Source organism: Felis catus, chromosome B4 (assembly GCF_018350175.1).
Source record: "Felis catus isolate Fca126 chromosome B4, F.catus_Fca126_mat1.0, whole genome shotgun sequence".
In the NCBI taxonomy this organism is placed as follows: Eukaryota; Metazoa; Chordata; class Mammalia; order Carnivora; family Felidae; genus Felis; species Felis catus.
This window is the reverse complement of record NC_058374.1, coordinates 51,989,468-52,003,132: the sequence shown is the minus strand read 5'-3', so window position 1 is coordinate 52,003,132 and position 13,665 is coordinate 51,989,468. Positions and strand designations below refer to the sequence as shown.

At 36.0% G+C, this 13,665-nt stretch overlaps 1 protein-coding gene across 5 annotated transcripts in view; it reads right to left on the bottom strand.

Annotated features, from left to right (window-relative positions):
* PIK3C2G (phosphatidylinositol-4-phosphate 3-kinase catalytic subunit type 2 gamma) overlaps nt 1–13,665 on the bottom strand; it is a 347,688-nt gene that overhangs the window by 38,181 nt on the left and 295,842 nt on the right. For 4 of the 5 annotated variants that reach the window (XM_006933551.4, XM_019834592.3, XM_045061452.1 and 1 more), the window contains one exon: nt 1,165–1,240. In XM_006933551.4, coding sequence (XP_006933613.3) covers nt 1,165–1,240 — 76 coding nt within the window. Of the gene's footprint in view, nt 1–1,164; nt 1,241–10,634; nt 12,508–13,665 lie in introns of those variants that run through there. The other variant, XM_045061454.1, reaches the window with a different exon arrangement.

Sequence of the window (13,665 nt, the reverse complement as noted above, 5' to 3'; positions counted from 1 at the left end):
GTTAGATATTTGTGTATCATGACAAGAAAAAAAGGAAATATTTTTTGGGGAGGATGTCATTCTTTAGATACATGCGATTAATTATAAGAAATTACCTTATGTTTACTTAAAAATATTTATGGTTTGTTCTATTAACTATATTTACTTAATAATGTTTATGGTTTGTCTATATAAGCAAAGTGTCAGAGAGTGATGTCAAATTTGGAGCCTGTGACAACAGAGCAATGCATAGTGGGGAAGTGAGTCCTCAGTTTAAAGTTACTTCAGTCTAACAGAAGAAGTAGGCTGACACACACATAAATATACAACTTAATAAGCACTTACACTATTCAGCTTGATCTGGTTGTATAGACCTCTGCACTTAAGTGTAAGTAACTACAATGTTAGATACGAGCAGAGGTGAGAAGCCGATGGGTCTAATCTTAAAGGCAAAGAATCACAAGGAGGATACGGATAAAATTAAAACAGAGAGCTGTGAAGGAAAGGAGGGTGAGGCCTAGCAAATTATGGGCTTGCAAATCTTTGTGAAATAAAAACCAGTATCAGTATTTGATAGCTACTGGCAATGGAATTATATTATGGACACTTAAAATTAATGGGACATTCAAAGAGAGTTCCTGCCAGTCTAGGAGAAATGCTAGAAAAGTTCATTAGGATTAACACACATTTGGCGGAAAATAGGGTAGATAATTGTGCTGGGATAGTTTGGGATCCAGGTAATAAAAGAAGACTTCATGAGGTGGAGTAATTACTGAGCTTTAAAGGATAAGAGTGAAATGGCTAGATAATTCATAATCATTTGTATTGCCTAATATTTACTTTTGTTGCTTCCTAAGATGTTGAGTAATCTGGAAAACTTACCTGCAGGGGAAAACAAGAACTCTGTCTCTGAAATGCAATTCCACCTCGAAGCACAATTAATTGAAATGAGTTAATAGCGTGACATCATGTAGTTATCATAAATGGACAAACACATCTCGTTTTAATTTAACTTGAACATATTTTAAGGGGTTAAAAAGCTTTGGAAATAGAAAAGACCCTTAAAGCTTATTCTTTAAAAAGATTTTAATTTGAAAGTTGAAAAAAATATGTAGTTGTGATTTTTATGCACAATTATATTGAAACTCAAAAATTGTACATAGTAATAATGACAAAATTACTTGCCTAGATCCACAAATGATGGTTCTTCAATTGTTTGTTGCACAGGCTCAGAGAGGAAAAAACTAAGGACGCAATCACTCTGAAAAAAAAAAAGAAAGTATAATATTTCTTCATATGTTATTTATTGCTTCCATTCACTAGTAGAGGATAGACCCCTAATTTAATATGACTGGTGTTCTTATAAAAAGGGGAAGTTTAGACACAGGTATTTATGTAGGAATGACAATGTGAGGAGACATAGGCAGAAGATAGCCTTTTATAAGTCAAGAAGAGAGGCCTGGAATAGATTCTTCCCTCACAGCCATCAGAAGGAAACAACCTTGTTGACACCTTGACTTTAGACTTTCATATTCCAAAAACAAGAGACAACATATTTCTGTTCTTTAAATCATCCAGCTTGTGGTACTTTGTAATAGCAGCCCTAGGTAAGCAAGACAGCACCCAATGCTGATCCCTTCATCTATGTCCTAGATTCTATTTCTTCCTCCTTAGGAACTTTGTGGAATATCTCAATCTATACGTTAGTAACTTTACCTTCTTCCTTCTTTCTCATCAGCATAAAGTAGTCTCTCCATTTTAACAACTAGCAAACAGAAGAGTCAAACCACACAAAGTATACTCACACGTAAATAATACCCTGTCACTAATGCCCCTTTCAAATCCTTTTATTTCTGCCCCCTCCCTTCCTTGACACAAACCTATGGGAAGAGCTACCAACATTCATAGTGGTTTCACTTCTTCAATTTCTACTCTATGGTCTACAGCACTCGGGATTCCCCCCACTAATCATTCTCCAAAAATGCTTATAACATCATCTCTAACAACTTTTTCTTTTTTCTTGTCTCCCGCCCACCCCACCCCACCAAATCTGATGGGGATTTTCTTGGCTGTTATATAGCTACTCTATTTCTAGTGAAAAACTCTCTATCATTTGTTTTTATGATACTAGGTTGTCTCAGTTTTGCTTCCATTTGTCCCGTCATCTCTTTTTGGACTTTTTTTTTTTTCAGGCTCCTTTTCCTTTTGGTTATAATTTAAGTTCTAGTGTTGTTCACTTCCAGGCCATCTCTCTCATTCCTGACACATTCTTTCTGGGTGATGTTATACCTTTTGGCAGCTTCTACAATGATGCACCAATCTAAACCTTTATCCCAGATCTGTCTCCTGAGCCTCAGCCCTCTATATCAAAACACCTTGGCTTCCTTGGCTTCCTTGACTTTTCTAAAGACAATTACAACCAAAAAGTGCACCAATAACTGCATTTTCTTTGCCTTCAATTTGCTACTTCTTCCTATGTCCAGGCTCAAAATAGAGTGTATTTTTTAGACTCTCCATTGTTCCTTACTCCACACATAATATTTATTGCTAAGTCCCCTATTGAATTCCTAAATATCTCAACTACCCATTTCTTCTTTCCAGGTATGCTTCTGAGTTCCAACATCCTCACTTCTCACCTAAATTACAGCAGGGATTCCCAACTCTTACTTTGCTACTCTTTAATCCAATCTGTTTTCCACTTCATAGTCAAACTGATCTTTCAAAATAAATATCTAACAGTTAACTGCTTAAAACCCAGCAGTGGCTCCTTATTGCTTTTATGAAACAGGCCAACTGCTTCACAAGGCTTGTAAGACCTTTCTTGCTTGGGACATTGCTCATTTCCCCTCTTTATCTCTCACCATTTCTCTTCTAGGACTTTATGCTTAACTACACTGAATTATATTTCTTTCCTCAAGTGTGTCAGCTCTCTCACCTCTTTGTCTTCCTACACACTTTGTCGTTATCCATCCTTTCCACACTTATCCACCCATTTGCCCAAGGTTTTTCATGTGCTTTCTTTTCTACTCTTTTAGCCTCGTCGATAGGATATCAAGAGGAGGGATTGTCATTTATTCACTCATATCTCATAGAGTATTTTTGCTTAATAAATATTTATTAACCAGAACTGAGATCTGTTTTTACATAAAGAATACATTGGTTTTCCAATGCATATATTGTTATCTATGTAGCAATTTTATGCATCAGTGTAAATTAGTTAACTACCAAATTTTGATCTCTATGTATTAATCTCTTGTGAACTTGCTTAATAAGATTCTATACCCAAGAAATGTATCCATATTCAGGATGCTGACCAAATCAAGTTTTTTGTTTTTTTGTTTTGTTTTGTTTTGTTTTGTTTTTTAAGCTTAAAGTCAAACTTCAGACTGTGTAGAATTTTTGAAGAAAATTTGACCTTCTTGGGCCTTTTGACAACTAGTCAATTATTCTTTTCTGGCGACATTTTGGCCTCACCACCCAATGGTTATTAAACTTCAATAGTAGGCAGAATATCTTCCCAATTAGTGTCTGAAATGTCACCACTAGCCAATTATTCCCTTGTGTTTACACTGTCATATCCTTGAAATCCTCATTTGTAATTCTGGGTGTGGGTGACATACTAAATACTAATTCCTTATTGTAACAAGATTGTTTTCATTCTTGAGGAGAAACATGACTCAGTGTCAATGGAGGGAGAAATCAATAAAAGAGATGAAGAGGGGAGGAAAAGTAATGTTGTTCGATCTTAAAATAATTAATTTTGAAATTTTCTCAGACTTGGCTTTACTCACGTGCATGCCTCCCACTGCTTTTTAGCACACTGTACCACTATAGAGTATGAGTTATAGAAATGTCAGTACTAAAGTTGTTCTTACTGATGACTTAGATCAATGTTCTCAGTTGGGTTTGTATTGATCCCCAAGCAGTGTAGCTACATTTAGTTGTATAGGTTGTATACTGAGCAACATTACAGGTGCCATTTTTACATGGACTGTAAGTATAATCCTACTTAGCAGTGTTCCCCATATGTAGGGCTGGCAGATATAGCAAACAAAACCAGAGGATGTCCATGCAATATTTGCAACATACTTACTCTAAAAAGAGATATGTTTATCTCAAATTCAAGTATAACTGGGTGGCCTGCATTTTACTTGCTACCCTACAGTATGAGGTGTCTAGAAAATGTGTGGGCACATTTTTGGTTGTCTCAGAGGATACAATTGGCAATTAATGGGCAAGGCCACTTATCCTAAATGTGCTGCAATACCCAGGAGGTTCTCACATTATGAAGAATGTTTCTTTTCTGCTTAGTTCTTCAGAAGGTAATGGTCTCCCAGGTTAAAACAAAAACAAAACAAAAAACTCTGAAATTAATTACTCTATTCTAGAAGTGAGAAACCTGAATATTAGATAGCATAAGTGATTCAGTGATTGAAACATAACAAAACAAAACAAAACAAAAAACAAAATGCAACCAACCAACAAAGCCCTGTGTTACCTGTGTTATCATTGCCAATGGCCTATAGATGTGAAGAATGCATATGGGAGACAGATGGGAGATGTGGCTACAGAGTCCTAGAGCACACTAGTTCTATAGAAACCTGAAACTACTGCGACCTGTTGATGAATGTTAAGCAGAAAAGCATCACAATCAGGTATTTTTAGAAAGGTGACAGTGCAGCATTGTGGGGAAAGAAAAGGCAGCAACCAGTTTTGGAGAATATCATCAGCAACATATTGTACTTTCTAAGCATATTGTATTTTCTAATTTTCCACTGTGCTTTCCCATTAATTCTCTAAAATGGTGGCATTTGCATTCTCTCCCATTCCCTTTATCTCCCTGGTCCTGGTGGTGGGGTAGGTAGCCTCCTCGCATCTCCTTGCTCTTCTAACCTCCATTCTTTCTTCTTTTATAAAAATACCCTGCTTTGAAGATCATGTCTGCTGCCTCTACTGCCCTCCCCACCTCCCTTGCTGTTGCACTTGTCTACTGACCTCTAGGTCACTGACCTTCATTTCTTGAACATTTTCCACCCTGGAACATTGTCATTTTCTTCAATAGTTCTTGTCATAATTCACACTGTTTTATTTTATTTTATTTTATTTTATTTTATTTTATTTTATTTTAATTTTATTTATTTTTGAAATAATTTTGTGTTTTACTTTACTTTTTTTTTTAACGAGAGAGTATATGAACAAGGGAGAGGGGCATAGAGAGAGAATCTTAAGCAGGCTCCACGCTGAGCATGGAGCCCAACACAGGGCTCTATCCCATGACCTGAGCCAAAATCAAGAGTCGGACATTCAACCAACTGAGCCAGTCAGGTGCCCCATTTCATGCTTATCTTAATATTCACACAAATTATCCTTTCCTGTGGTAGTTTCTTTGCTTTTTAACTCCTCTCACCTATTGATGTTGTTCTGGATCCTACTGAGGCACTCACTTCTGTTCCCTTGATCTTGTCTGGATCAGTGAAGAAAGGGCTTCCATTATCTTGAAAAGAATTTCTATAAGCTACCACCAACACATCTATCATCTTACTTCACTTCTACCCTTTCCTCCATTACATGGGTGGACTGTCTGTACTTTAATCTCACACTGATTTGGGCACAAGATATCATGCTCTTTTCTCTACTCAAGGTTAACACTATGGCCTCTGGCTAAGTTCTCATTTTTCTCATCAACAGTTTTTACTTCTTCAATAGATCTTCCTACCAGCATACATATATGCTATAACATTTCAGTAAACAAAATTTCTTGACCTACATTTTCCTGCACATTATCTTATTCCTGTTCATCCTTAGATAAAAGCCCCTGCAAGGATAATTTCCTATTTTTATCCCAAATGCCTCTCTTCATATTCTCCTTTGAACCTATTCTTTTTTTTTTTTAATTTATTTATTTTTGAGAGAGAGAGCGCGTGCACATGAGTTGGGGAGGGGCAGAGAGAGATACAGAGATCCCAAAAGAGAAATCTGGGCTGACAGCGCAGAGCCCTGTGTGGAGCTGAAACTCACAAACCATGAAATCATGACTTGAGCCAATGTCAAGAGTCAGAAATTTAACCAACTGAGCCACTCAGGCACCCCTCTTTTGATCCTGTTCTAATCAGAGTTTTGTTTCTAACACTCCCATCAAACTGTTGTTAAATTCACCAATGATACCCATTTTTCTAAATCCAGTGGTCAATTCTCAATTTTTGACCTAGCAGTAGTATTTGAAACAGCTGATTTTGCTTTCTTTGAATTTAATTTTCTATTGGATTACAGGCATAAAATGCTTCTGGTCTCTAAGAGGTTGCTTTTTTCTCAACCTCTCTTGTTGATTCTCTCCATCTTCTCAAACTTTAAACTTGGTATGCTGCAAGGTCTAGTCCTCAGATCTCTTCTGTGTTTACATTTCACCCTAAGTAATCTCATCTAGTCCTATGGCCTAGAAAACCAATTATTTGCTGACAACTCCAATATTTGAATTTCCAGCCTTTCTTTTCCCCTCAACTCGATTTTCCACTTGACATCTCTGATTAGACATTTTGTATGGAACTCAAACCTAGTGTATTTTGATCTAAACTCCTGTTTGCTCCCACTCTCCACTGCTCTGCCTATAGTTTTCTCCATACAGCAAATATTCAGCCAATACAGACTTGTATGGCCCTAATGGTGGGTTAGTGGCTGGTTTTCCTGGTCAGTGTCTGTGCCCTAACACTTGTTAAATATTTGACCTATCCCTCCTATGTGGAACATTATATATTTGGTGAATAAATCAATAAGAGTTTGGGCTTTTTTAGGGACCCTAAAGTTACTGGTCTTTGATATATCAATGTTTCAGGTCAATGCATTAGGTTTTATTAAACGTTTTATAAGATTATATACATATTTTCTTTACTAGAGTAGATGTTTCACTAATATGGGTTTTTAAATGTCTAATAATGCACTTGAAAGTTAGAAATGCAGTCAACAAAAAGCAAATTTGAAATCCAATAGAACAATTTAAAATTAATATCTGCATCAGCTTATTTTTGTCAAGTTCAGAGCTCTTATTAATATGTTGTTTACCAATTATATTATTAAGCCATTTGCAATTTAAAATGATTGATTTCTGAGAAAGCTAATCAATTCAAAGTTGCTCAAAACTTGTGTTTTTCTTACATGAACAAAGACTACAGAGAGTTAAAGTATTTGCAAAGATCAGAAGTAATGTAATATAACACTGAGATCAATTTTTTCTTTCTTTAAAATAACACATTAAGAATTCCCATTTATTAACTGGCAAGCCAACATCTAGAATTGGCTGCAAGATTTAGTTTCAGTGAGTTAAAACAATAAGCTAAATCTATCTCTCTCAAGCACTGTGAAAGACTGTAAAAATGTGAATTTAAAAATGAATTCCCATAAGAGTTTTAAATCAAAGCTGAACAGTAATTGTATTTTATTGCCTTTTTCATAAGGTAGCTTGTCAGAATGTCCAGTCTTTAATGTAGTTCAACCCATTATGTTCATATTGGAGTTACATAGAAGAACGACACTATGAAGAACGGCGAACTTCTAAAGAATCTTTCATAATTCTCATTCTAAAATGTCATCAGCACTTCACTAGACTCTGAAAAATAATCTTGGTTTTACTGATGGTACACATGTGACATTTATCCTGCCTGCAAAGTCATCCCAGCCAGCTCCAAATAGGAAAAGAGCAATGTAGTGACAAATGTAGTAATTAACATCTGGGTTTAGCAACCAGGGAACAAGAAACATATGTTCACTATTAAGATGGGATTTACCCATTTGGATTTATTTTGACATTGGATTTCTGCTTAAAATAATAACATTGCCTACACCATAAGTGATATTATTCCTTATTTTAAGAGGCTTTTAGAAATGAGCAGCAATACTGCTAAGAGCTAGAAATTACAGTGAATATAACTTTAAAATTAAAAAGAAAGGAGAGCTGTTTATATATCTCAGCTGAAGTCAGATGTGGGGATATGTGTGTTTAGGTACTGCAATCATGTGCTATAACTTATTATTTCATGTGTATATTGTTCTTTATAAACATCTTATTTAGTTTGCAACACAATTCCACCAAAACAGAGCAATATTTAAAGCAAAAAGAATTCCTGTTATCACAACTATCATTTGCTTGTGGAATGAAATTACATTGAAAGGATAAAAAGAAGTTTCTATTAGCTTCAGAGAAGAAAGTAAAGCTAAACAGACAAAGCCAGGTAGATACAGGACTAGGACATCTAAACTGATGCTTCCAAGCTCATTAAAAGACATATTGAGGTAGCATAGAATTACAGTCTCCATTTATGCCTATTTTCTTTTATCAACAGATTATATGGGCGTGTGTGTGTGTGTGTGTGTGTGTGTGTGTGTGTGTGTGTGCATGAGAGAAAGAGAGAGAGAGAAACAGAGAGAGACAGAGATTTATAGGCATTGCTCTATCTGGGTCACTCTTATGTCTTTAGACCAAAGCCCCAAAGATGTGTCTCCCATCTAGCCTAACTCTGATACCTGATATTGGACTTTAAAACAGACTGTTTTTGGGGCGCCTGGGTGGCGCAGTCGGTTAAGCATCCGACTTCAGCCAGGTCACGATCTTGCGGTATGTGAGTTCGAGCCCCGCGTCAGGCTCTGGGCTGATGGCTCAGAGCCTGGAGCTTGTTTCTGTTTCTGTGTCTCCCTCTCTCTCTGCCCCTCCCCCGTTCATGCTCTGTCTCTCTCTGTCCCAAAAATAAATAAACGTTGAAAAAAAAAAACAACCAAAAAAAAAAAAAACCAGACTGTTTTGGGCACTTGGGTGGCTGTCAGTTAAGCGTCCGGTTCGGCTCAGGTCATGATCTCACCATTCGTGAGTTCGAGTCCCACATCAGGCTTTGTGCTGACAGCTCAGAACCTGGAGCCTGCTTCGGATTCTGCGTCTCCCTTTTTCTCTGTTCCTCCCCAACTCATACTCTGTCTCTCTCTCAAAAATGAATAAAGATTACAAAAATTAAAAAAAACACCCTTTTTATCTCATTTGCTCAACAAAAAGCAAGACTGTTTACATTTGTGAATGACGCTAGGAGGGCATATAGCAGCTGATTTAGCAAGATAAGATTGTTCAGTTTTACATTCAGGCTCCATCTTCTACTTCTTCTCTTCTTTTTCCATTCGCTGCCATATATTTCTTTATGTTCATGTCTGTATTTATCACTGTATTATAAACTCATTGAGAATAAAGTTTATATGGTATTAGTTGAATCTCTCCAATTTGTTCTCTTACAACCAATTTAATCCTCTTAGTCTAGAGTGTTATACATAGTAACTGCCCAATAAAAAATTTAAAATCTTTACAAGGTTATGTTCAGTGATATAGAATATTTTTAGTTACAAATAAATGTACTAAATGTACATTAATAATAATTGTACTAATATAACTAAAAAAGAATGTGAGCTTTAGTATATAGGCATAACAGTATTATTTGCCTTCCCTACACTGCCATATGACAAGCAGCTAGGTAAGAAGAAAAGTATTTTTATGAGCATTTTTCTAGGGCCAGAGATGGGGATTATTCTATTGCAGGAATATTCATCACAAATGTAAAATTACTTTAAATCTCTTATTTTATTAGAAGCAGAAAGGAAACTTGCGTATGTATAAAAATTTCCTCTAAGCCATTCATAGCACTTAAAATAATTAAAATATTCATGTTACATCCATGACTCTATAGATTTGATGATTACATAGATAAAACTTTGGTGATATATATGAGAAAAGGGAAAAAGTATATCAATAGTACAAAACTTAGAAAATCTCAAAATAACATGATTTACTTTGAAATTATGTAACTTTTAGGCTGATAATGTTTTATTTAGTTAAACGATGTTTTCATTTCTAGAATATAAACAAACTGAACCAGGGAACAGTCCACCAACATATGGAGACACATAAAGCTTTCACCATGATTAATCCATTTGAAGATAATTGAAAACTGACCACATTATGCAATTATGCACAAAGAACCTGGGTGATTAGGCACCTGGTATTAATGCTAATCAGCATCTGATGATATCCCTGTCAAATTATTATTGTTCTATTATCATATAATCCATATAATGAGTATTATATCAAGACCCATAAAGTTCCTTAGCAATAAGGGGGAAAAACCAATTATGAAGTTATGGAAGTCTTTATGGGGCCACTGGCACTTATCAACACAGACAGACTATTGAGAAAGACTGTAAACTACTTAGGGCAGTGCCCTAGTCTGATTCCACTTTTGACTTTCTGGAATAGAATTTCTCAAATCTGGCTGTGTGTCTAAATCCACTTGAGTTCTTAAAAAACAATACAGATACCTAGATATCAACCTTTACCTAGAGAATCAACATTTCTAAGGATGAGGCCCCAGAGCATACTTTTTATTTATTAAAAATTTTTTAAAAATGTTTATTTATTTTTGAGAGACAGAGACAGAGTGAGAGTGGGGGAGGGGAAGACACACACACACACACACACACACACACACACACACACACACAGAATCTGAGGCAGGCTCCAGGCTCTGAGCTGTCAGCACAGAGCCTGACACGGGGCTCGAACTCACAAACTGTGAGATCATGACCTGAGCCAAAGTCGGACACTTAACTGACTGAGCCACCCTGTGTCCCAAGAGCATACTTTTTAAAACCTCCTCAATTTATTCTAAAAAAATTGATCACAGGTGCTATTAAGGCACCCCTGGCCAGACCATATACAATGTAGGCAATCAATAAACATTTGTTGAATGACTAATGCAGTTTTCCAAAATAGCCTCTTTTATGCTAGTGCCCACATTTAATTTTTGTTGACTTGATTTTTATTAAGATAGCACTACTTTATTTGTTTGGTAGTATAGAAATGGCAACTAATGAATTCAATTAAATTATCAGGGGGGTGTTACTTTAGAAGAAGGCACATCTATAATATTGGCATCCTTTTGTAAGAGACAAATGGGATCCCCCTCGTTGGAAGTTCAGTGTGAGAAGATGGCTGACATATTCTCACTTAGAGTATTTATAGGATCTGTGATTTTACAATAGTGTCTCATGTTTGATGATATAAATACCTCTTCTTTTTCCTTCTGTTTTTTTATTCTCACTCAACTCTTAGACCTTAATTCATCCAAGAACAAAACAATGTGGTGTCTGAAGTTTCTTCGCCTTCCTTTTCCTAAATACTGACCAATAGGGATTAAAAACAAAAGAAAAACATCTCTTCCTGGGGTATCTACAGTAGAATTTTGGTTAGCACATTAGCAAATGTGAATGTGATGAAACCTGGGACCTCTATGTGTGGTGGTTTTTTTCATCTGCCTGTGTACAGCAGTGACTGTGGTGGGCAGCAATATTCGCTAAGCCTTGCTGTGTTAAGCTGCCCCTTTGCAAGTCTTACCCACCTGTTATGTCTGACTCTTTTGTTTTCCCCTCTCATAACAGTCCTCTGCTAACATTTCTGTAGACCTCATCCTGTGAGCAGATACATCTAAGCGTTCCCTATTGAAAGCCTGCTGCCACATAAAAACGGATCTCAAAACTTGTCTTCTTCACACTGGGGACAGAAATCAGAAGCCTTTCCACTTTGCACTTACTTGTCTCTGCCTAAATGGGCCAAGGCCTGGCACCTTCAATGGTTACTAGATATTTTGTCAATTACCCTGAAAAGGCATCGCCTTTAAAACAGCTTTAGTATAATCAGTAAGGCAGCCTTCCGCATACAAAGATGATAATCCCATCCACTATCCCCTCAGCATTTTCCCTTATAGACAAGTGCCATGCCCATGAGGCCCTTGACTATAGCATAAGTTAATGGACATGACCTTAGGAGAATGTTAGAGTTAGTAGAGAACATTAAGATGTCAACATTCTAAAAAGGGATGTCTGGTGAGACCCCTTGATCTTGGGGTCATGAGTTCAAGTCCTATGTTAGGCATAGCATTCTATATTCTGAAATACACAAAAAGTAGTTGAAATCCAATGAAATAAATTAAGTTGCCTTGATCCTATAGGGCAGAAGCCTCTGTTATAACACATTTCCCATTACTCACTGATTAAGACATAAAACCAAATATATTCAAAAGATAGAATACAATTTATATTGAGTAGGCAAGTTTAAATTAATGTATATGCAATATATCCACACATAATCATTTATTATAGTATAGTTTTACTATTGGTCTACACCATTTTCAACAATTATTTTATATCTTTGTTTTCAGTTTCCTCATTACATAGTTCTAGTCCCATAATGAACACATACTGTTTACTTCTTTCTCTTTATTTGTAACAGACATATTAAAAATGTGCTCTGAGTGGTGTTTCTGAAGGGTACAATCATGATCCAGTGCACTATTAATGCTCATCCTTTATGAGAATGGCCAGGCAGTGTTCCTGGCCATGGTACTGGGTAACCAGTGGGACCACTTTCTGAATTGGCAGCTAGCAGAGTTCCCAAGATTATTCTCTAGCCAGCCAGACTCCGTCATGGGGTTCCTATGGGATTATACACTGGGGTGAGGAAAAATATCAAAATTACGTTAATTTTTATTTTGTAACATCATCCAAATATTCCATTTGTCTGCAAATTATTTATTTATTTATTTATTTATTTATTTATTTATTTATTATTTTAATTTTTTTCAGATTCTAAACACATTCTCTTTATCACATATTTGATCCAGAGGAGAAACTATGTGTGGGAGGTGGGGAAAGGGACCACCTTGCCTAGGAGCAACCCCCATCTATTTTTCTACAAAATTTAAAACACTTATTACTTATTAGTTTAGTAGTTTCTATTAAAACATAAATAAATGACATGTTTGGAGGCATGAGCTAATTTCTAAAAGCAAAAAAACAAACAACAACCTGAACTTATAGGATGTAAGGATAAATAAGCAACCACTGCTAAATACTTTTCAGATGCAAACTTTCAGTCTTTCAGGTTTTGAAAAGCAATATAAATCCCATTGTTAATATATGCCAATGGTTCTGTTATTATTCATTTAAAATATCAATTAAATATTGATGAGTTTGTAAATGCTATACATGGGTAAAAATTGAATGAATATAGTTATTGAGTTTTTTAAGCTTCAAAACAAAAGGAAAGCATAAAACCATAATGGATGCTTCGTCCTTGAAATTCCTTTTGTCTAACACAACTTTCTCCCAATTTCTATTTACTAACTCCTATTTGCCCTTTACAACAACCTGAATGCCCAGCTCTCTGGGATGCCTTCTCTAACTCACTTGGAATTCAGTTAAGTATACCTCCTTAAGTGCTCAACCACTTGTCCTTTGATACAAAACAACATCTCCAGCTGAGAATCTACCAGCCTGGAAATAATATTGTAGCACAATCTTCTTGAGTTCATATTTGCTAAAAGTCAATCATATAGGAGGGCACCTGAGTATCTACTATATTGAAGGCCAAATGTCTGATCATGTCCAAACTGGAAAAAAAAAGTGTGTGTGTGGGGGAGATGTCTATAGTATATACCTCATACTATAGGTAATTTTTCTCAAACAATAGTGTGCATTAGAACACCCTGCAAGACTTATTATTACACAGATTGTTGGGTCTCATCTCCAAAATTTCTGATTTTGGGCCTCTGGCTGTCTTAGTTGGTAGAGCATCGACTCTTAATCTCAGGGTTGTGAGTTCAAACC